Source organism: Pseudophryne corroboree, chromosome 2 (assembly GCF_028390025.1).
Source record: "Pseudophryne corroboree isolate aPseCor3 chromosome 2, aPseCor3.hap2, whole genome shotgun sequence".
NCBI lineage: Eukaryota > Metazoa > Chordata > Amphibia > Anura > Myobatrachidae > Pseudophryne > Pseudophryne corroboree.
The window spans coordinates 792,221,398-792,245,702 of record NC_086445.1 but is presented as its reverse complement, the minus strand read 5'-3'; the positions used below and the strand labels follow the sequence as shown (position 1 = coordinate 792,245,702).

The 24,305-nt window shown below is 45.7% G+C and overlaps 1 protein-coding gene across 3 annotated transcripts in view; it reads right to left on the bottom strand.

The window, feature by feature from the left end:
• Positions 1-24,305, bottom strand: part of LOC135048735 (uncharacterized) — a 1,076,079-nt gene that overhangs the window by 1,009,032 nt on the left and 42,742 nt on the right. For all 3 annotated transcript variants that reach the window (XM_063955577.1, XM_063955578.1, XM_063955576.1), the window contains exons 2-3: positions 16,542-16,594; positions 10,593-10,647 (exon numbers count right to left, since the gene is read on the bottom strand). In XM_063955577.1, the coding sequence (XP_063811647.1) occupies positions 10,593-10,647; positions 16,542-16,594 (108 nt within the window). The remainder of the gene's footprint in view (positions 1-10,592; positions 10,648-16,541; positions 16,595-24,305) is intronic.

The window sequence follows — 24,305 nt, the reverse complement described above, 5'->3', positions numbered from 1 at the left end:
GAAGGAGCCTGCTGATAAAAAGCAGGAGGCTATCCTGAAGTCTGTATATACACACTCAGGTACTATACTGAGACCTGCAATTGCCTCAGCATGAATGGTGCTGCTGCAGCGTGGTCTGATACCCTGTCAGATAATATTAATACCCTAGACAGAGATAATATTTTGCTAACATAGAGCATATTAAAGACGTCGTCTTATATATGAGGGATGCACAGAGGGATATTTGCCGGCTGGCATCCAGAATTAAGGCAATGTCCATGCTGCCAGGAGGGTATTAGAGACCCGGCAGTGGACAGGTTATGCTGACTTTAAAAGGCACATGGAGATTCTGCCTTATAAGGGTGAGGAATTGTTTGGGGATGGTCTCTGGGACCTCGTATCCACAGCAACAGCTGGGAAGAAAATTTTTTACCTCAGGTTTCCTCACAGCCTAAGAAAGCACCGTATTTTCAGGTACAGTCCTTTCGGCTTCAGAAAAGCAAGCGGGTCAAAGGCGCTTCCTTTCTGCACAGAGACAAGGGAAGAAGGAAAAAGCTGCACCAGACAGCCAGTTCCCAGGATCAAAAATCTACCCCCGCTTCCTCTGAGTCCACCGCATGACGCTGGGGCTCCACAGGTGGAGACAAGTGCGGTGGGGGGCGCGTCTCGGGAACTTCAGGGACCAGTGGGCTTGCCCACAGGTGGATCCCTAGGTTCTGCAAGTAGTATCACAGGGATACAAGCTGGAGTTCGAGGCGACTCCCCCTCGCCGTTACCTCACATCAGCCTTGCCTGCTGCCCTCGGAGAAAGGGAGGTAGTACTGGCGGCAATTCACAAGCTGTACTTCCAGCAGGTGAAATCAAGGTACCCCTCCTTCAACAAGGCCGGGGTTACTATTCCAAAATGTTTGGGGTACCGAAACCAGACGGTTCGGTGAGACCCATTCTAAAATTGAAATCCTTGAACACTTATATACGAAGGTTCAAGTTCAAAATGGAATCGCTCAGGGCGATTATTGCAAGCCTGGAGAATTTCATGGTATCACTGGACATCAAGGATGCTTACCTGCATGTCCCTATTTACCCTCCTCACCAGGAGTACCTCAAAATTGTGGTACAGGATGGTCATTACCAATTCCAGACGTTGCCGTTGGTCTGTCCCCGGCACCGAGGGTATTTACCAAGGTAATGGCCGAAATAATTATCCCGTACTTGGACGATCTCCTTATAAAGACGAGGTCCAGGGAGCAGTTGTTCGTCGGAGTAGCACTATCTCGGGAAGTGCTACAACAGCACGGCTGGATTCTGAATATTCCAAAGTCGCAGCTGGTTCCTACGACGCGTCTACTGTTCCTGGGTATGGTTCTGGACACAGAACAAGAAAATAGGGTTTCTCCCGGAGGAGAAGTCCGAGGAGTTGTCGTCTCTAGACAGAGACCTCCTAATACAAATACAGGTGTCGGTGCATCAATGCACGCGAGCCCTGGAAAAGATGGTAGCTTCTTACGAAGAAATTCCATTCGGCAGGTTCCATGCAAGGATCTTCCAGTGGGATCTGTTGGACAAGTGGTCCGGGTCGCATCTTCAGATGCATCGGCGGATAACCCTGTCTCCAAGGGCCAGGGTGTCGCTGTTGTGGTGGCTGTAGAGTGCTCATCTTCGAGAGGGCCGCAGATTCGGCATACAGGACTGGGTCCTGGTGACCACGGATGCCAGCCTTCGAGGCTGGGGGGCAGTCACACAGGGAAGAAACTTCCATGGAAAGTCAGGAGACTTCCCTACACATAAATATTCTGGAACTAAGGGCCATTTACAATGCCCTAAGTCAGGCTAGACCCCTGCTTCAACACCGGCCGGTGCTGATCCAGTCAGACAACATCACGGCGGTCGCCCATGTAAACCGACAGGGCGGCACAAGAAGCAGGATGGCGATGGCAGAAGCCACAAGGATTCTCCGATGGGCGGAAAATCATGTGTTAGCACTGTCAGCAGTGTTCATTCCCGGAGTGGACAACTGGGAAGCAGACTTTCTCAGCAGACACGACCTCCACCCGGGAGAGTGGGGACTTCATCCAGAAGTCTTCCAAATGATTGTACACCGTTGGGAAAGGCCACAGGTGGACATGATGGCGTCCCGCCTCAACAAAAAGCTAAAAAGATATTGCGCCAGGTCAAGGGACCCTCAGGCGATAGCTGTGAACGCTCTGGTGACACCGTGGGTGTACCAGTTGGTGTATGTGTTCCCTTCTCTGCCTCTCATACCCAGGGTAATGAGAATAATAAGAAGGAGAGGAGTAAGAACTATACTCATTGTTCCGGATTGGCCAAGAAGAGCTTGGTACCCAGAACTCCAAGAAATGATCTCAGAGGACCCATGGCCTCTGCCGCTCAGACAGGACCTGCTGCAGCAGGGGGCCTGTCTGTTCCAAGACGTACCGCGGCTGCGTTTGACGGCATGGCGGTTGAACGCCGGATCCTGAAGGAAAAATAAGAATTTACTTACCGATAATTCTATTTCTCGTAGTCCGTAGGGGATGCTGGGGACTCCGTCAGGACCATGGGGTTTAGCGGCTCCGCAGGAGACAGGGCACAATAATAAAAGCTTTAGGATCAGGTGGTGTGCACTGGCTCCTCCCCCTATGTCCCTCCTCCAAGCCTCAGTTAGGATACTGTGCCCGGACGAGCGTGCATAATAAGGAAGGATATTGAATCCCGGGTAAGACTCATACCAGCCACACCAATCACACCGTACAACCTGTGATCTGAACCCAGTTAACAGTATGATAACAACGAAGGAGCCTCTGAAAAGATGGCTCACAACAAGAATAACCAGATTTTTGTAACAATAACTATGTACAAGTATTGCAGACAATCCGCACTTGGGATGGGCGCTCAGCATCCACTACGGACTACGAGAAATAGAATTATCGGTAAGTAAATTCTTATTTTCTCTAACGTCCTAAGTGGATGCTGGGGACTCCGTCAGGACCATGGGGATTATACCAAAGCTCCCAAACGGGCGGGAGAGTGCGGATGACTCTGCAGCACCGAATGAGAGAACTCCAGGTCCTCCTCAGTCAGGGTGTGCCCCTGACCAAGTAGCAGCTCGGCAAAGTTGTAAAGCCGAGACCCCTCGGGCAGCCGCCCAAGATGAGCCCACTTCCTTGTGGAATGGGCTTTTACTGATTTTGGCTGTGGCAAGCCTGCCACAGAATGTGCAAGCTGAATTGTACTACAAATCCAGCGAGCAATCGTCTGCTTAGAAGCAGGAACACCCATCTTGTTGGGTGCATACAGGCTAAACAGCGAGTCAGATTTTCTGACTCCAGTCGTCCTGGAAACATATATTTTCAGGGCCCTGACAACGTCAAGTAACTTGGAGTCCTCCAAGTCCCTAGTAGCCGCAGGTACCACAATAGGTTGGTTCATGTGAAAAACAGAAAACACCTTAAGGAGAAATTGAGGACGAGTCCTCAATTCTGCCCTGTCAGAATGAAAAATTAAGTAAGGGCTTTTATATGATAAAGCCGCCCATTCTGACACACGCCTGGCTGAAGCCAGGGCTAATAGAATCTTCACCTTCCATGTGAAATATTTTAATTCCACAGTGGTGAGTGGATCAAACCAATGTGACTTTAGGAAACTCAAAACAACATTGAGATCCCAAGGTGCCACTGGGGGCACAAAAGGAGGCTGTATATGCAGTACCCCTTTTACAAACGTCTGAACTTCAGGCACTGAAGCCAGTTCTTTCTGGAAGAAATTCGACAGGGTCGAAATTTGAACCTTAATGGACCCTAATTTTAGGCCCATAGACAGTCCTGTTTTCAGGAAATGTAGGAAACGACCCAGTTGGAATTCCTCTGTAGGGACCTTCTTGGCCTCACACCACGCAACATATTTTCGCCAAATGCGGTGAAAATGTTTTGCGGTTACATCCTTACTGGCTTCGACCAGGGTAGGGATGACTTCATCTGGAATGCCCTTTCAGGATCCGGCGTTCAACTGCCATGCCGTCAAACGCAGCCGCGGTAAGTCTTGGAACAGACAAGGCCCCTGCTGGAGCAGGTCCTTTCTTAAAGGTAGAGGCCACGGTTCTTCCGTGAGCATCTCTTGAAGTTCCGGGTACCAAGTCCTTCTTGACCCATCCGGAACCACGAGTATCGTTCTTACTCATCTCCTTCTTATGATTCTCAGTACTTTTGGTATGAGATGCATAGGAGGGAACACATACCCTGACTGGTACACCCACAGTGTTACCAGAGCGTCCACCGCTATTGCCTGAGGGTCCCTTGACCTGGCGCAATATTTGTCTAGTTTTTTGTTCAGGCGGGACGCCATCATGTCCACCTTTGGTTTTTCCCAACGGTTTACAATCATGTGGAAGACTTCCCGCTGAAGTCCCCACTCTCCCGGGTGGAGGTTATGCCTGCTGAGGAAGTCTGCTTCCCAGTTTTCCACTCCCGGAATTAACACTGCTGAGAGTGTTATCACATGATTTTTCGCCCAGCGAAGAATCCTTGCAGTTTCTGCCATTTCCCTCCTGCTTCATGTGCCGCCCTGTCTGTTTACGTGGGCGACTGCCGTGATGTTGTCCCACTGGATTAATACCGGCTGACCTTGAAGCAGAGGTCTTGCTAAGCTTAGAGCCTTGTAAATTGCCCTTAGCTCCAGTATATTTATGTGGAGAGAAGTCTCCAGACTTGATCACACTCCCTGGAAATTTTTTCCTTGTGTGACTGCTCCCCAGCCACTCAGGCTGGCATCCGTGGTCACCAGGACCCAGTCCTGAATGTCGAATCTGCGGCCCTTTCATAGATGAGCACTCTGCAGCCACCGCAGAAGAAAACACCCTTGTCCTTGGAGACAGGGTTATCCGCTGATGCATCTGAAGATGCGATCCGGACCATTTTCCCAGCAGATTCCACTGAAAGGTTCTTGCGTGAAATCTACCGAATGGGATCGCTTTGTAAGAAACCACCATTTTTCACAGGACCCTTGTGCAATGATGCACTGATACTTTTCCTGGTTTTAGGAGGTTCCTGACTAGCTCGGATAACTCCCTGGCCTTCTTCTCCGGGAGAAAACATCCTTTTCTGGACTGTGTCCAGAATCATTCCTAGGAACATTAGACGTGTCGTCGGAAAAAGCTGCGATTTTGGAATATTTAGAATCCACTCGTGCTGTCGTAGAACTACTTGAGATAGTGCTACTCCGACCGCCAACTGTTCTCTGGACCTTGCCCTTATCAGGAAAGCGTCCATATTTCTTTTAGGAAGAATCATCATTTCGGCCATTACCATGGTAAAGACCCGGGGTGCCGTGGACAATCCAAACGGCAGCTTCTGAACTGATAGTGACAGTTCTGTACCACGAACCTGAGATACCCTTGGTGAGAAGGGCAAAATTTGGACATGTAGGTAAGCGTCCCTGATATCCAGTGACACCATATCGTCCTGGTTCGCTATCACTGCTCTGAGTGACTCCATCTTGATTTGAACCCTTGTATGTAATTTTTCAAATCTTTTAGATCTCACCGAGCCGTTTGGCTTCAGTACCACAATATAGTGTGGAATAATACCCCTTCCCTTGTTGTAGGAGGGGTACTTTGATTATCACCTGCTGGGAATACAGCCTGTGAATTTTTTTCCAATACTGCCTCCCTGTCGGAGGGAGACGTTGGTAAAGCAGACTTCAGGAACTTGTGAGGGGAAGACGTCTCGAATTTCCAATGTACACCTGGGATACTACGTGTAGGATCCAGGAGTCCACTTGCGAGTGAGCCCACTGCGTGCTGAAACTCTTGAGATGACCCCCCACCGCACCTGAGTCCGCTTGTATGGCCCCAGCGTCATGCTGCGGACTTGGCAGAAGCTGTGGAGGACTTCTGTTCCTGGGAATGGGCTGCCTGCTGCAGTCTTCTTCCCTTTCCTCTAACCCTGGGCAGATATGACTGGCCTTTTGCCCGCCTGCCTTTATGGGTACGAAAGGACTGAGACTGAAAAGACTGTGTCCTTTTCTGCTGAGATGTGACTTGGGGTAACAAAAGTGGATTTTCCAGCTGTTGCCATGGCCACCAGGTCCGATGGACCGCCCCTTTATACGGCAATACTTCCATGTGCCGTCTGGAATCTGCATCACCTGACCACTGTCGTGTCTATAAACATCGTCTGGCAGATATGGACATCACATCTACTCTTGATGCCAGAATGCAAATATCCCTCTGCGCATCTCGCATATATAGAAATGCATCCTTAAAATGCTCTATAGTCAATAAAATATTGTTCCTGTCAAGGGTATCAATATTTTCAGTCAGGAAATCCGACCAAGCCCCCCCAGCGCTGCACATCCAGGCTGAGGCGATTGCTGGTCGTAGTATAACACCAGTATGTGTGTATATACTTTTTAGGATATTTTTCAGCTTCCTATCAGCTGGCTCTTTGAGGGCGGCCGTATCTGGAGACGGTAACGCCACTTGTTTTTATAAGCGTGTGAGCGCCTTATCCACCCTAAGGTGTGTTTCCCAACTCGCCCTCACTTCTGGCGGGAAAGGGTATACCTCCAATAATTTTCTATCGGAGGAAACCCACGTATCATCACACACTTTAATTTATCTGATTCAGGAAAAACTACAAGTAGATTATTCCCACCCTACATAATACCCTTATTTGTGGTACTTGTAGTATCAGAAATATGTAACACCTCCTTCATTGCCCTTAACATGTAACGTGTGGCCCTAAAGGAAAATACGTTTGTTTCTTCACCGTCGACACTGAAGTCAGTGTCCGTGTCTGTGTCGACCAACTGAGGTAAATGGGCGTTTTTACAAGCCCCTGACGGTGTCTGAGACGCCTGGACAGGTACTAATTTGTTTGCCGGCCGTCTCATGTCGTCAACCGACCTTGCATCGTGTTGACATTATCACGTAATTCCTAAATAAGCCATCCATTCCGGTGTCGACTCCCTAGAGAGTGACATCACCAATACAGGCAATTTGCTCCGCCTCCTCACCAACATCGTCCTCCTACATGTCGACACACACGTACCGACACACAGCACACACACAGGGAATGCTCTGATAGAGGACAGGACCCCACTAGCCCTTTGGGGAGACAGAGGGAGAGTTTGCCAGCACACACCAAAAACGCTATAATTATACAGGGACAACCCCTTATACAAGTGTTTTCCCTTATAGCATTTTCACATATGTAATCATATCGCCAAATAAGTGCCCCCCCTCTCTGTTTTAACCCTGTTTCTGTAGTGCAGTGCAGGGGAGAGCCTGGGAGCCTTCCTCACAGCAGAGCTGAGCAGGAAAATGGCGCCGTGTGCTGAGGAGAATAGGCCCCGCCCCCTAAAACGGCGGGCTCTTCTCCCGGAGTTTGTGAGATCTGGCAGGGGTTAAATACATCCATATAGCCTCAGGGGCTATATGTGATGTATTTTAGCCATAAAAAAGGTATAATACATTGCTGCCCAGGGCGCCCCCCCCCAGCGCCCTGCACCCTCAGTGACCGCTGGTATGAAGTGTGCTGACAACAATGGCGCACAGCTGCAGTGCTGTGCGCTACCTTATGAAGACTGAAAGTCTTCTGCCGCCTGTTTCTGGACCTCTGGACCTCTTCAACTTCGGCATCTGCAAGGGGGGTCGGCGGCACGGCTCCGGGACGAACCCCAGGGTGAGACCTGTGTTCCGACTCCCTCTGGAGCTAATGGTGTCCAGTAGCCTAAGAAGCAAATCCATCCTGCACGCAGGTGAGTTTACTTCTCTCCCCTAAGTCCCTCGTAGCAGTGAGCCTGTTGCCAGCAGGACTCACTGAAAATAAAAAACCTAACTTAAACTTTTATTCTAAGCAGCTCAGGAGAGCCACCTAGATTGCACCCTTCTCGGCCGGGCACAAAAATCTAACTGAGGCTTGGAGGAGGGTCATAGGGGGAGGAGCCAGTGCACACCACCTGATCCTAAAGCTTTTATTATTGTGCCCTGTCTCCTGCGGAGCCGCTAAACCCCATGGTCCTGACGGAGTCCCCAGCATCCACTTAGGATGTTAGAGAAAGGGCATTCCGGAGGACGTTATCCCTACGCTAATTAAAGCTATGAAAGAGGTGAACGCAAACCATTATCACCGCATATGGCGGAAATATGTTGCGTGCTGTGAGGCCAGGAAGGCCCCAACGGAGGAATTTCAGCTAGGTCGATTTCTGCACTTCCTACAGTCAGGGGTGACTATGGGCCTAAAATTGGGTTCCATTAAGGTCCAGATTTCGGATCTATCGATTTTCTTCCAAAAATAGAACTGGCTTCAATGCCTGAAGTTCAGACTTTTGTTAAGGGAGTGCTGCATAGTCAGCCCCCGTTTGTGCCTCCAGTGGCACCGTGGGATCTCAACGTGGTGTTGGATTTCCTGAAGTCGCATTGGGTTGAGTCACTTAAATCCGTGGAGCTAAAATACCTCACGTGGAAAGTGGTCATGCTGTTGGCCTTGGCGTCGGCCAGGCGTGTATCAGAATTGGCGGCTTTGTCATGCAAAAGCCCTTATCTGATTTTTTTATATGGATAGGGCAGAATTGAGGACTCGTTCCCAATTCCTTCCTAAGGTGGTATCAGTTTTTCATGTGAACCAACCTATTGTGGTGCCTGCGGCTACTTGGGACTTGGAGGATTCCAAGTTACTGGACGTAGTCAGGGCCCTGAAAAATATATGTTTCCAGGACGGCTGGAGTCAGGAAAACTGACTCGCTGTTTATCCTGTATGCACCCAACAAGCTGGGTGCTCCTGCTTCTAAGCAGACTATTGCTCGCTGGATCTGTAGCACGATTCAACTTGCACATTCTGCGGCTGGACTGCCGCACCCTAAATCTGTAAAAGCCCATTCCACGAGGAAAGTGGGCTCTTCTTGGGCGGCTGCCCGAGAGGTCTCGGCTTTACAAATTTGCCGAGCTGTTACTTGGTCGGGTTCAAACACTTTTGCAAGAGTCTACAAGTTTGATACCCTGGCTGAGGAGGACCTAGAGTTTGCTCATTCGGTGCTGCAGAGTCATCCGCACTCTCTCGCCCGTTTGGGAGCTTTGGTATAATCCCCATGGTCCTTACGGAGTCCCAGCATCCACTTAGGACGTCAGAGAAAATAAGATTTTACTCACCGGTAAATCTATTTCTCGTAGTCCGTAGTGGATGCTGGGCGCCCATCCCAAGTGCGGATTGTCTGCAATACTTGTATATAGTTATTGCCTAACTAAAGGGTTATTGTTGAGCCATCTGTTGAGAGGCTCAGTTATATTTCATACTGTTAACTGGGTATAGTATCACGAGTTATACGGTGTGATTGGTGTGGCTGGTATGAGTCTTACCCGGGATTCAAAATCCTTCCTTATTGTGTCAGCTCTTCCGGGCACAGTATCCTAACTGAGGTCTGGAGGAGGGTCATAGTGGGAGGAGCCAGTGCACACCAGGTAGTCCTAAAGCTTTCTTTAGTTGTGCCCAGTCTCCTGCGGAGCCGCTATTCCCCATGGTCCTTACGGAGTCCCAGCATCCACTACGGACTACGAGAAAAAGATTTACCGGTGAGTAAAATCTTATTTTAGCTAGGGGATTCTGACGTTCCTTCAGCATTGGCCCGTTCTTTGAACACAGTATTTTCCACTGCCTCGCCCTACCCCCATCGCACTTTCCCCTTCCCCCCTGGGAGCCTGCACAGTTCATGCAGTAGACAGGTAGGGAGTTCCGATCAGGTTACAAGACAAGATTTATGTGAAACCTGTGTGCACCCTTCCATTGAATGTATAACAAAGAAAAAAAATTATAATAAAGTGAATGTCACGGGAACTCGGACGCTCATACTGTACATGTATTTCAAAAGCACGGTGTTTATGCATTGTACATACTTCCTTTTACACAATTAGTTGCATCTCCATACACAATCTTGCGTCTGCATACACAAGTGTTTTAACATGTTCGTTTGGTCTGTATAAACTATTTATTTATATTGAGAACTCTCACCGTCTGACCATTGGTCACCATCTATTAACATTACAGTCGTCACTGACCATTTGCCAGAGCTGTAGATCAATCCACCGCTATACGATTGAAACTACTGGATTAGCGGAGCATTAGCCACCCAGTGGTGGAGATGTGTAATGCATGCTGAGTATCTAGAATCGCCTCAACGCGCCTGCCTGTGATTAAACTCAGCAAGCTAAGCTATCGCCTTAGCGTGACTAAACGTCCGTCTAGGCGGAGAATCGGTCAAGATAAAGGTGGCTTCATCTGTAGGTGCAGTAGGTTGGAACCATGTTAGACAAAAAGATCCCAGAAGTAGTTAAGAAAAAGGCAAAATTGGGGCATCATATTCATATTGCCTGGGAGTAGAAGTCCTGGTGTTATTGTAAGAAAGAAGTAAAACCTGCAACAGGGCCTGATTCTAAGTCAGATGGATGTTTGAATTATACACATATGTTCCACGCACATTTCTTTAGGGAAATATATGTCAAATTTACTTACAACTGTGCATTAGGTCTCGTGAGTTTGTACTGTGTTGTACTACAGAACCAGGTCCAAAGTGTTCTTTGGCAACATGAGTGATGTTAGGAGAAGCTATAAGCTTAGCCTTACCTGTGCCAAGGAATTGTATTTTCTGAACAGCCAGATAACAAGAAGCATGCAGAAGCTGTAAAACAAATATATACAATTATCATGCAACGCATCTGTAATGACTATTTCACATAAGGAAAATGCTAAATTTTTTACACAAATTAGTGTATATCCCCTTCTAAGTCAAGTAATAAGCTCTCTAAATAGATGACGTACTTTTGCTTTCAGTATAAAAAGCTATATTTAATTAAGTGATACACAGAATGGTAGCTGCTCATATCAATCTACTATTGGTCCACCACAGGTGCATGTAATGTGGGCCATACATCTACGGCCCAATTCTCCCTTCTGTCCTTGCTGATCCGATAAGCAATCCGATCTGACGCAGTAGAACATAAGGTTTAAAATGAAAAGGGCTTAATTGATGTTTGAAAGCAGAGGGACACAGTGCTGACACTTCTTTTTCTTTCTCTTTGATGTTTAAAGATAATTTTAATGCCCTCTTTGAATATGACATATCTTGGAGTTCTTCTTGTTTTATGTGTGCACTTCCCATGGGTATATGTGCCAATTCAATGTTTTTTTCAAGGATAAAAATGGGTGTTGCAATTGGCCAAGCACTTCAGAAGCGCTAGATAGACATAGGAGGAAGCCATCATGCTCCAAGTCCCATTTTCATGTTGTGTACGGATGATCAAAGAAGAGATTTGAAAGGCGTGTGTATTTAGTAATCACTATAGGAGAGAATGAACAAACCAAGAAATTAAATTGCATATACTGTATGGAGTTTAATTCTCATAAACCTACAATTGCTTTGTCGAAATTTTTAATGGTCATAAAGGTCACATGGTTATAATGTCAACATGCTTAGCATGTCAACATTGACCAATGTCAACATTCATCATGTCAACAAAATTGTCTGTCCTGTTGGGGCGATCGTTTACCTAGTAGTGGCTACGGTGATACAGCTGTGTCTCCTGGGTCCAGTGGTCAGCTGATCTAGAGTTCCGGTGGTTATCTGATTCAGCGACTGTGGGTAGATTACCCTTTAGCCTCCCCAACTGCAGCCTAACCCTAACCCTCTGCTCCCGCACCCTAACCCTAACGTTGGCATTCTGAAGAATGTCCAAGATTTCACATGTTGACATTGTGAATGTCGACATTCTACAGATATCTGCACATTTGAACAATATTGACATCATAGCGGTTGACATTGTGTAGTCGACATCATGATGGTCAACATTTTGACTCCCAAAGGATAGATATCACCCTTTGTGCTTGTGGGGACCCTATAAAACTTTCTGTATGTGGCTTCCTGCTTGTGTCAGTTCCCTGCCTCCTGCAGTGACACTGCCTCTGTTGTAGTTCTTTCCTCTCCAACAATGGCTAGGTCACTGCAGTCCTCAAGATCTGCATGCTCATCTCTAGAAATACTCTGTAGGGAAAAGATGAATATCTTATTTACACTAGTGATTCTCTGTACAAGCAACACACGAGGATGGAGTATAATAAAGTTATCTGACACCTAGTCAAATACACATTAAACCCTGACTACACTAATACCCCTTTCACATCTCCAATGCCGGATCCCACCCGGGAACTGGAAACGGGTCCTTCCCTGGGTGGGATCTGGCATTGGAGACTCTGCACTGTCACTGCTGGCTTTTCGACTCGGCAATATGCCAGGTCAGTTGACATAGCGGCAGGGGGGCGGTGCCGGCAGCGGGGGCGGGCGTGGAGGCGGCGTTGGGAGATGAGCTCATCTCCACCCCGCCTCTCCCTATACTGTGAATGGGTACTGGGTCACATCGGTACCCATTCACACTGCGCCTGACCCAGTATTCAACCCAGAAATAACCCTTCTTATTACCCGGGTTGAATTACCGGGTCAAGCGACTCGGGAATTCTCCAAGAGCCCTTTCACATCGCACACTGACCCGTGTTGACCCGGCAATATGTCGGGTCGATACCGGATTTTTTTTGCAATGTGTAAGGGGTTTAAGGGATATCTTGTGATATGGTTGCTTTCACTAGTTCAAGCTTGTCCACAATTTTGCACACCCTAATTGTTAGTTATGAGAGGTGCTAGCTTGCTGAGACCTGTAGTTCCACACATATAGAGAAAGAGTGCAGGTCCACAATTCAAATAATACTAATTCGAATAAATGTAACGCAACCGAAGCAATTCAGGGGGACCCACGCCTCAAAACTCACCCCACAGCTGACATATTATATAAATTATATAACTTGCCTTCATTGTGCCTTATTTTAAATATGCAGTCAGAAAATGCTAGTTTCCCTACTTAAGGGTGTCCCACAACCTAGACTTGGGGGTATATGCAATTGCGGTCAAACTCCGGCTGGAATTCGACCGTTTTTGGATTCGACACAATTCGACAGTCGAATCCCGGCCGCCGGGACCCGAATTCGACATATTCAATAAAAACGGATTCGACAGTCCCGCTGTCGAAAAACGGACCAATTGACGATAGTGTGCGTCCTGGATTCGACTTCATGGACGGCATAAAAGTGTTAAAAAAATTGCGTGGGTGCCACCTCCTAAGCATAACCAGCCTCGGGCTCTTTGAGCCGGTCCTGGTTGTAAAAATACGGGGGGGAAAATGACATGGGATACCCCGTATTTTAACAACCAGAACCGGGCTCCACTAGTCAGAGAGATAATGCCACAGCCGGGGAACACTTTTATATAGGTCCCTGCGGCCCTGGCATTAAATCACTAACTAGTCACCCCTGGCCGGGGTACCCTGGAGGAGTGGGGACCCCTTAAATCAAAGGGTCCCCCCCTCCAGCCACCTAAGGGCCAGGGGTGAAGCCCGAGGCTGTCCCCTCCCATCCAAGGGCGGCGGATGGGGGGCTGATAGCCTTGTGTCAAAAAAAAGAATATTGTTTTTTTGTAGCAGAACTACAAGTCCCAGCAAGCCTCCCCCACAAGCTGGTACACTATATAAAAGTGTTTCCCCCGGCTGTGGCATTATCTCTCTGACTAGTGGAGCCCAGTGCTGGTGTGAAAAATATGGGGGACCCCTACGTGTTTTGTCCCCCGTATTTTTGGCACCAGGACCAGGCGCAGAGCCCGGTGCTGGTTGTTAAAATACGGGGGATCCCATGTCATTTTTTTACCCATATTTTTACAACCAGGACCTTGCTCAAAGAGCCCGAGGCTGGTTATGCTTAGGTGGGGGGACCCCATGCATTTTTTTTCTGAAATTTTAACCCATTCCCACCCCTTCCCACTTGAAAACATGCTCTGATCTCTCCATAGTATTTTATTCAGTAAAAAAAATATATATATTCTTTTAAAAAATATATGAAATACTTGTGGCTCCTAAATAGACAAACCAAGTAGATAATCCCTTCTAATATAAATAGATATGCTATTAGCAATCAAAAAAACACAAAAAAAATGTTTTTAAATTTTTTTATTAGATCACGACAGCAAAATGAGGCGGAATAAAATTGACGAAATGACTGTCGAAAAGCACCGTTGTCGAATCGACATTCTTCAATTGAATATACTTTTGTCGAAGAGCCGCATTTTTACCATTGCAGACATGTCGAATTTGACAAATGTCGAATTGCAAAAAGTCGAATCTGAAACGGCAGGTTTTTTGTCGAAAAGTACTGTATTGCATTGTCGAATCCAATTCGACAGGTTTTTTTTATCGAAAATGCCCCGTTTTTCAACATTTGCGGCAATTCGACCGCAATTGCATATACCACTTGAACCCTTAGAAAGTTAGGAACTTACCCGACTATGAGGTTAACATGAAGTGGTGGGTAAGTCCATAATCTTGGCCAACATTGGCCCTCATTCCGAGTTGTTCGCTCACAAGCTGCTTTTAGCAGCATTGCACACGCTAAGCCGCCGCCTACTGGGAGTGAATCTTAGCTTATCAAAATTGCGAACGAAAGATTCGCAATATTGCGAAAAGACTTCTCTGTGCAGTTTCTGAGTAGCTTGAGACTTACTCTGCCAGTGCGATTAGTTCAGTGCTTGTCGTACCTGGTTTGACGTCACAGACACACCCAGCATTCGCCCAGACACTCCTCAGTTTCTCCAGCCACTCCCGCGTTTTTCCCAGAAACGGTAGCGTTTTTTCAAACACTCCCATAAAACGGCCAGTTTCCGCCCAGAAACACCCACTTCCTGTCAATCACATTACGATCACCAGAACGAAGAAAAAACCTTGTAATGCCGTGAGTAAAATACCTAACTGCATAGCAAATTTACCTGGCGCAGTTGCAGTGCGAACATTGCGCATGCGCAGTTAGCGGAAAATCGCTGCGATGAGAAGAAAATAACCGAGCGAACAACTCGGAATGACCACCATTATGCGAAAAGCCTCATATTGCAAAATTTATGTGAAAGAGTAATGTTTGAATAGTGCACCTGTACTCGATCTCTTTGTGTGTGGCACCTGTCATTACTAGCAACTAGGGTGTGCAGTCTATGGCCCCTTCCCTATATACTCTATATTGTGTATTCATATATACACTTGAAGGTCTGAGACCGCCTCGGGTTAGGTTAGCACCCCCCTCCCCTCCAACTGACTGATCTTAAGTAGGGAACCTAGCATTTTCTGACTTCACATTTAAAATAAGGCACAATGAAGGTAAGACCTAAAAGTTTATATAATATGTCAGTTGTGGGGTGAGTTTTGAGGCATGAGTCCTACTGAATTACTTTGGCCGGGCTGCTCCAGGGCATCACAATATAATACTGACTTTAGCACTCTCTAGCAATTTTATTGTTTGTTTTTCATATATGTAACAATTTTTACACATTTATTTTTCACCCCTGTAACACTAACACATACAGTATCTGCTCTTATCTATCCAACTTTTTCACATACTTCACTTTCCTCACTAGTGTGATGCCTTGGGTAGGTTCTGGCTGGGCTGTTTTTGCGGGGGTGTCCCACACCCTAGACTTGAACCTTTCAAAAATTAGGGACTTACCCAACTATGAGGATACCATGAAGTGGTGGATAAGACAGTAATCTTGGCCAACATTATGCGAAAAGCCTCATATTGCAAAATTTATACGAAAGACTAAATATTTGAATAGTGCATTGCACTCGTTCTCTTTGTGTGAAGCATATTTTACTATACTGCAAACTTTTGTTTATTTTTGTGGAGCATGTGAATCGGTCTTGCAGCATGTTGGGAAGTGTGAGGAGTTTGTTAGGGGCATTTGGCGAGGTATGGGAGGCATGTATCTCAGTACAGTACAGGCAGGGCCATCTTTATGTATAGGGCAGTTGTCCAAGGACCCCAAAATCCTAAGGGCCTGCATCGTCCGCCCCCACCACCCTGTAGCTGACATTTTTTTTAGTTTTTCTTTTAACCTTTACTACAGTCAGTAACGTTTAACCATTTTACTACAGTCAGTAACTGGCAGTGCTGTAAAAGGTTGCCTTCAGCTAGTGGCCATCACCAAGCGTTGTCTATTGAAGACAGAACATTACATAATTAAATTAATTTATTTAAAATTCAACACAGTCCGGACTAGAAAAAATATAAAAAATAATTTTTTGGCGCCATCGTGCGCTTTATAGGTGGGCATCGTTGTGCACTCCAGCCAGGAGCACATCGAGAGGGGGGCACTATCAGTGCGATCACTACACCCCCTCATGGCTGCACAGACTGCTGCTGCTGCTGCTGCTTGGTGGCAGCAGCCTCCCTACACACTGCAGTCCAGACTGGTGAAACTAAAAGGGAACTGACAGGTGAGGAGGGGGATGGTGCGCGAGCGAGTGTTGAACCCAGGCCCGTCCATCAGGTCCGGGCCTGGGTAATTAGTAACCACACTCCCCCACGGCACTACTGACTACCTGCCTAATAAATCAAACATTGAGCTGTGTTATAGTACCTCATAGAATATCTACATCAGTCACAGCACAACAGGCCAAAACATTAAGCCATATTAACAGGAACAACATTTCTCACCATCCAATTAATGAGACTGAAGCTGTTACTCTCTTCACTCTGGCAACTGTCACCTGAAAAAAGTAAAAACAAAATCAACTGTTAACAATATGGTAAGCATTAGCCTAAGACAAAAATAACATGCAGTATGGTAATGGAATATAATTCTGTTCTCACTGTAATTATACAAAGATTTTAAGTAGCTGTTGAGCTGTGCACTGACACAAGGGTGGTTCAAAAAGTAAGATTATAAGACCTCTCATATGTGTAATGTTCCCTATTTCATTCCCTGTTTCCCACCAGGGCAGAGCAGGTAGACCACTGGTTCCCCTCACAACCATTAGACTGCACCTCATATCAGTCATATTGCCCCAACATCAGCTGTAAGATGGTGGGGCTGGCGGAAACATTGGTCAAACATTGAGGTGCATAGTGTGATCAGATTTCTGCATATAGAGGGCATATCAGCAGCTAAAATTCATTGCCAGCTTGTGATAACGTTATGTTACGGAAACAGGTTTGGGTTTGGTTTACTGCCTTTGATAACGGCAGGACAGTCCTTCAAAATGAGCAGCGATCTGGCCGGCCACGCATATCCACCAAAGATGACGATCTGCGCCGCATTGAAGGTCTGATTCAGGAGGACAAACATATTTTAGTTAGAGGTATTGTTGATGAACTGAACATCTCTGTGGGTACTGTGCACAGCATCATTCATGAGCAACTAGGGTACAGGAAAAAGTGTTCATGCTGGATACTGAAGCAAGTCACAGAAGTTCACAAACTCAATAGGATGGGATTAGCTTTTGTGCATTTGACGCAAGTGATTTCCATTTCCTTGGACTATTAAAAAAGCAATTGGTGGAAGGAGATTCGCAACTGACAGTGAAGTTCAACAAGCCGTCATGTGCTAGCTTTACTGCTTGATACTGATTTCTTCTATTGGAGTATGGGGACTATGTGGAAAAATAATCTGTTCATTGATAGGAGTCTGGTTATGAAGCTGTGACAAGCCCTTCCAGGGGTGGGCTGGACAAGGTGACAGGGAAAAGGCTGCTTTTAGTATTAGCATATAGTCGCAGAGCGTGCGAATCAGCCCAATGTGTGTCCATCACATGGGCGTATCAAGGTGCAATGTTTCTGGAACACTACGCAAACTACACCTGGTCCACCATCAGCAAAATAATATATCCCATTTAGAAAATGTATCAATATAACATATGCTTTCTCTATTCACTCTCCCCCACTCCCTGCTCCCACCTTGTTGACCTCTCCAACCTATCACTCTCTACCGGCATTCAAACATGCTCTTGTCTCACCTATTCTTAAAAGCCCAACCTTGACCCCTCCTCACCCGCTAGCTACTGCCCATCTCTCTTATACTATTTGCCTCCCATCTGGTATACAGCCGTCTCACCAGCTACCTCTCTGTCAACTCCATCCTTGATCCTCTTCAATCTGACTTTCAATCAATCCACTCCACTGAAATTGCCCTGGTCAAAGTCACCAATGACCTGCTTTCGGCCAAATCCAAGAGTCACTTTTCTCTGCCCATCCACCTGGACCTTTCTGCTGCGTTCAACACAGTGGATCATTCTCTCCTCCGCACCCGCCAGACCATTTGCCTTTCTAGCACTGTCCGTGCCTGGTTAACCTCTTACCTCACTAACTGATCCTTCTCGGTGTGTACCACTGCTTCTACCTCACTCCCTTCCATCCTCTCCGTCTGTGTCCCCCGGGGTCCTGTCCTTGGCTTCCTTCTCTTCTCCCTGTACACCTCTTGCCTGGGTGGGCTCATAAGCTCCTTTTGGCCTTCAATATCAACTCTTTGCCGACAATACGCAACTATACCTCTCCTTTCCTGACCTCTCCCACTGTCCCCTGGATGTCTGAGAGCTTTCTGAAGTTCAACATAGACAAAATCAAACTCATTATCTTTCCCCCAGAGTGGAGGGAAACCAAATATAAAGGTGGATTATATGCCCCCTATTTGATGTTACCATGCATCTTTTGTGGAATAGGCACGCCCCATGTGTAAGTTGGTTTGGTGTAACTGGCCTCAACCAGTTTTGTGTACAGAAAAATAGAAATAAACATAAAAATAAATACCCTGCCGTCCGGAGCCAACTTTAAACAGGATAATCCTAACTCACTAAAAAAAACAATACGAGAAGTTTTTACTAGGTAAAGCTCACTGGATTTTAAGAGCAGCTTTCTCTCACAGAAATTCCATAGTCTCTCCTTTTCCCCAAGCAGTGTGAGAGAGAAATGATCAGGCTGAAGGCCTTTTTAACACACCCATACAGCGGAAAGCCCTAAATTGCCTTCTGTGAGGCTAAAAGCACAAAGACCTGAACCCACCCTCTCTTCTCGTATCCAACACAACACTTTTACCAAAAGTCACAAGCTCTCAGCAGAACCTACACAATATTCCTGGGGTTTTAAAAAACATATGTAAGAAACATAGGGAAAATATACCTGCTTTTCACCACTATTCCAGTGATCTTGTCACAAACTTACACAATATCACAATATAACAATGTAATGTGATGACATGGTATAAATAGCTCAGTAGAGGGGTAAACCACTTCCACCTGGGCGCACCAGGGGAGCATACACAATCTCACTTGAACTGGATACACAGCCAGCAGCCTCACTTGATGCACAGTCCCACCTGGACTGTCTCCTCTCTGTAGTAATTAGGTGTTCTCACACCTGTTTTATCCCACCTGTGAGGGCTAATCCCTCCTGTTCCACACAGAATACATGTGTCAGTATTGTAATTTACCCTCATACTGCCACAACTATATACACAGATGTGTCCTCATTACCGCAGTCGCGCCAAGCAGCACTTCTTGGTTCGCAAGGCCCCATGAAACTGGATTGCACCTAGCGTCTTTTTTTGCATAGTTTTCACTCAAATTAGCATTTTAATCACAATGCAATTTGACAAAACCGATTCACAAGACTGCACTGATTAATTTGATGAGACATTTGTATATCTGTGTGTGACTGGTTGCTACAATGTAGCGCCTGTGGATTTTGTTCACGCCACTTCCTGTTGTACTTTGTATACAAATTGAAACTCGCAAACATATATACAAGTGTTGCATATCAAATTAATCTTGCAATCTTGTGTTGTGGTTTTGTCCAATTGCAACTAAGAAGCAAATTTATGCATAAAATATGCTCAACGGCAGCCAATCTGCTCATTCATGCTACATGGCGTATTGAGGCTAGGTATAGGAGGACATATCTGTACATATAGATACATAGGTAGATAGACAGATATTATTGCATTTGATTTGTATTATGCACAGTTGTATCTAGATACATTGATATGGCTTTTTCATATAATCTGTGAGAAAGACTATGGTCCCTGTCATGATCCAGGCTATTTCAAGTAGGAATAGGCCTGTTAATATCAATGTATGTGATATCAATATTCTGATCGATATATCAATGTACCAGTATATGATACCCGTTAACTGTCTTTGCATGTCAAATGGTAGAACCTTAATTGATCTGCTGGTATTTCATTGGGTCTGGGACTCCAGGTCGACAACAAAAAGGTCGACTCACCTTAGGTCGACGCCAATTGGTCGACACACATTAGGTCGACATGGACAAAAGGTCGACAGGAACAAGGTCGACATGGAAAAGGGTCGACATGAGTTTTTTATGTTTTTTTGGTGTCGTTTTCTTCGTAGAGTGACCGGGAACCCCAATTAGTGCACCGCTTCGCTCGCCATGCTTCGGGCATGGTGCCTTCGCTCCACTCCGCTTCGCTCGGCACAGATTACCGTTCCAATCGTAGTCCACATGGATCGTTAAGAATGAAAAAGTTCCAAAAAAGAAATTTTTAAAAAAAAAACTCATGTCAACCTTTTTCCATGTCGACATTTTTCCTGTCGACCTTTTGTACATGTCGTCCTAAGGTATGTCGACCAATTGGCGGCGACCTAAGGTGTGTCGACCTTTTTGTTGTCGACCTGGAGTCCAGATACCATTTCATTATAGCCACAGAACATCAGAGACACACTGGCTACTCAGATGTGAAATTCTTCCTGACCAAAGCTAGTTTAATTACCCCAGAACCAAAGCATGGCCAAAAAGGTGGTAAGCACTTCCTGACCAGTTTGTAAAGGATATTTATCCAAATTCTGCAGTTGAAAACACTAGCTCAGAACTTCAAACAAACAATTAAAAGATAAGGCAATTTGGCCTGCTAGTATTTCTATGAGATATCACAGTATAAACGGAGACTCAGTTCACTCTGGCTTTGTAAAGGTTAAAAGGAATCCTAAAAGGGTGGGCTGAGGGGGAATGCAGCCTGGGTTTTAAATATGAGGAACACAGGCTGGAAGGTGTTCTGCATGAGGCTATCAAAGGATACAGATGTTCCGTAAATCAACGGGAAGCCTCATTCCATATCTATTGAATCCAAAGAGACTGTATTGGTTTGTTTTATTTCCCTATTTTTTTATTTTACTTGAAATTGTATATACGTGTGTGACTTTGACTATTATATTCTTGTAACTTCTTTTTTATTTGTAACAATAAGATTTGAAGTTTATACTTGGATTAAACATTCTTAATCTTATTTCTGTTATCAGTGCTTTCCAAACCCAAAGCCTCAACAGAGGGTCAGGCTACATAATTTTTTACGTATTAATAACTTTGTGTGCTAGTGAGAGTTGAAGCTCGCCCTGGGTGTGGTCCCTCAAAGTTGCTTTGCCTGGCTGACGCAGTGACTGGTACTTCTGCTGGTAGCAGTTACAGCGTAGATTTATCACACACTGTGAGGTAATCGGTCAGGTGTCACGGGTAGCGTTCTCAGATCGGTGTATCTGGAAAATCGCTGCACCCGGATTGTGACATTCCCTATTTATCAAAATCACGCAAATTTAGTAACAAGCTCTTGCTTAGAGACTAGCTCCATTAAGAGCCCGTCCCGACCTAGTGTAGAGCTGGAAGCAGAGTGATAGCATTCACTATTCCAATAGGAGACTGTCCCAGTGGAAAGCTGGGAGCAGAGTGATAGCGTTCCAGGTTGACGGTGAGAAATAATCCTGAATAGGTGGGCATATTTGTTTTACAGAAAAAAGTTATAAAATTATCTTACACTACTAGAAAAAAACAAAACTGACCACTTCAATTTAAGAATATTAACAAAAGCTGCAGGCAAAGTATAAAAAAAAAATGATAAAACAGATCCCTTTTAATTCTAAAGGAATGGCTAACCAACGGGTACAATTAACTAATAAAGGGCTGATGGAGATACGATTTTTATTCTGACAATGAGCTAGGTAATTAGTGAATGCTTGCAGCCTGCTTTCTTGGCTGGCTGCCTGAACATGTTTCCATGGCAGTGGATCGTTAATAAGACATAATGACTCACTCAAGAGCATCCCTTCAAGGAAAAAGTGACTTGGAGAAAACAAGATTTATGTTCTACACTGTAGGATTTTCTAGGGCAAATCATGTAGGAAATTGCGGAGACTGTACTGGCCTATGGCATCATACGCGACAGGCAGCAGACACAGCAATAATGCCAAGCACGCAGCAACAAGAACACGTGCAGAGTCGAGATGCACTCACAGATGTCCATAAACCATTAAGATACCACTGTGATTTATGTCTATCTGTGTCTCCAGAGTTATATGTGACAGTTTATTGGCTACTCCTAGAAATGCTGCAGGGCAGAAATGTAATTCCTTTATGATCAGCACATGTTCATCAAGGTAGGATCATGAATACCACTTAGCACCAATAATAATCTGCTCAATCTGTGGATGACACACAGGCAACCCACCTCAGGTACCTGAAGTCTCGCAGATTTAAAATTATTACATTAAAATGGTAGTAGGAAAGTTGGGATTGTCACACTAAGGTTTATACAGGAAGTAGGGTCACTCTTTTCATACAGAAAACACTAGGGCTATTCTGCATTATTCTTAAATGCAATTTACATTATATTTTGTGACAAGGATCACATACAGCGGGATAAAATTCAAACAGCAGGTTTATTCTCTCTCCAGCAATTAGATCACTCACAAGGTTGTAACAGCAGATCAATGCAGCTTGCAGGTTAAAGCATACTATTCCAAGTTCTGATAATCACAAAGTTTCCAGTTGCTCCTAATGTAACCCCAGACACCCAGCCTATCGCCTGGCTAGCTACTCCAGCATCAGGAGCATTGTACCTGTATACAGACAACATTCTTAAAGGCAGCTAACAGGTGCTAGTAATCAACTTGGCTGCAGTTCATTCTTGAACTAAACAAAAACCTGGACTGCATACATGTACAACTGCTGTTACATGCTTAGACAGGGAAATCCTGCTGTCCCTGCCACAATTTATATGTACATATATAATTGATTTTGATACAAACAATACAATCTCTAATCAATAAATATTGTGGTTAATAAAATAAAGTCATAAAGTGCATCACATGTGTAATTCCAGCTTCACCCACAGAAAAATGCCTGAATAAATGTAACTATCATTTCATAGAAAACGAAAATCTGCAACAATATCCACCACAAACAACATTCATGCACAAAATAATAAGATTTTAAACCTACCGGTAAATCTTTTTCTCCTAGTCCGTAGAGGATGCTGGGGACTCCGTAAGGACCATGGGCACTAAGAAAGAACTTTAGGTATGGGTGTGCACTGGCTTCTCCCTCTATGCCCCTCCTCCAGACCTCAGTTAGAGAAACTGTGCCCAGAGGAGACGGACAGTACGAGGAAAGGATTTTAGTTAATCTAAGGGCAAGATTCATACCAGCCCACACCATCCACACCGTATAACTTGGGATATACGAACCAGTTAACAGTATGAAACAACACAGCATCAGTCCGAGACTGAGGAAAACTGTAACATAACCCTTATGTAAGCAAAAACTATATACAAGTCTTGCAGAAGTAGTCCGCACTTGGGACGGGCGCCCAGCATCCTCTACGGACTAGGAGAAAAAGATTTACCGGTAGGTTTAAAATCTTATTTTCTCTTACGTCCTAGAGGATGATGGGGACTCCGTATGGACCATGGGGAGCTCCCAAACGGGCGGGAGAGTGCGGATGACTCTGCAGCACCGATTGAGCAAACATGAGGTCCTCCTCAGCCAGGGTATCAAACTTGTAGAATTTTGCAAAAGTGTTTGAACCCGACCAAGTAGCAGCTCGGCAAAGCTGTAATGCCGAGACCCCTCGGGCAGTCGCCCAAGAAGAGCCCACTTTCCTGGTGGAATGGGCCTTTATTGGGTCTGGGACTCCAGGTCGACAACAAAAAGGTCGACACACCTTAGGTCGACGCCAATTGGTCGACACACCTTAGGTCGACATGGACAAAAGGTCGACATGAGTTTTTAATGTTTTTTTGGTGTCGTTTTCTTCGTAGAGTGACCGGGAACCCCAATTAGTGCACCGCTTCACTCGCCATGCTTCGGGCATGGTGCCTTCGCTCCGCTTCGCTCGGCACAGATTACCGTTCCAATCGTAGTCCACGTGGATCGCTAAGTATGAAAAGGTTCCAAAAAAGAAAAAAATTGTGAAAAACTCATGTCGACCTTTTTCCATGTCGACCTGGTTCCTGTCGACCTTTTGTCCATGTCGACCTTTGTGTCCATGTCGACCAATTGGCGTCGACCTAAGGTGTGTCGACCTTTTTGTTGTCGACCTGGAGTCCGGATACCGCCTTTATTGATTTAGGTAACGGCAATCCTGCCGTAGAATGAGCCTGCTGAATCGTGTTACAGATCCAGTGAGCAATAGTCTGC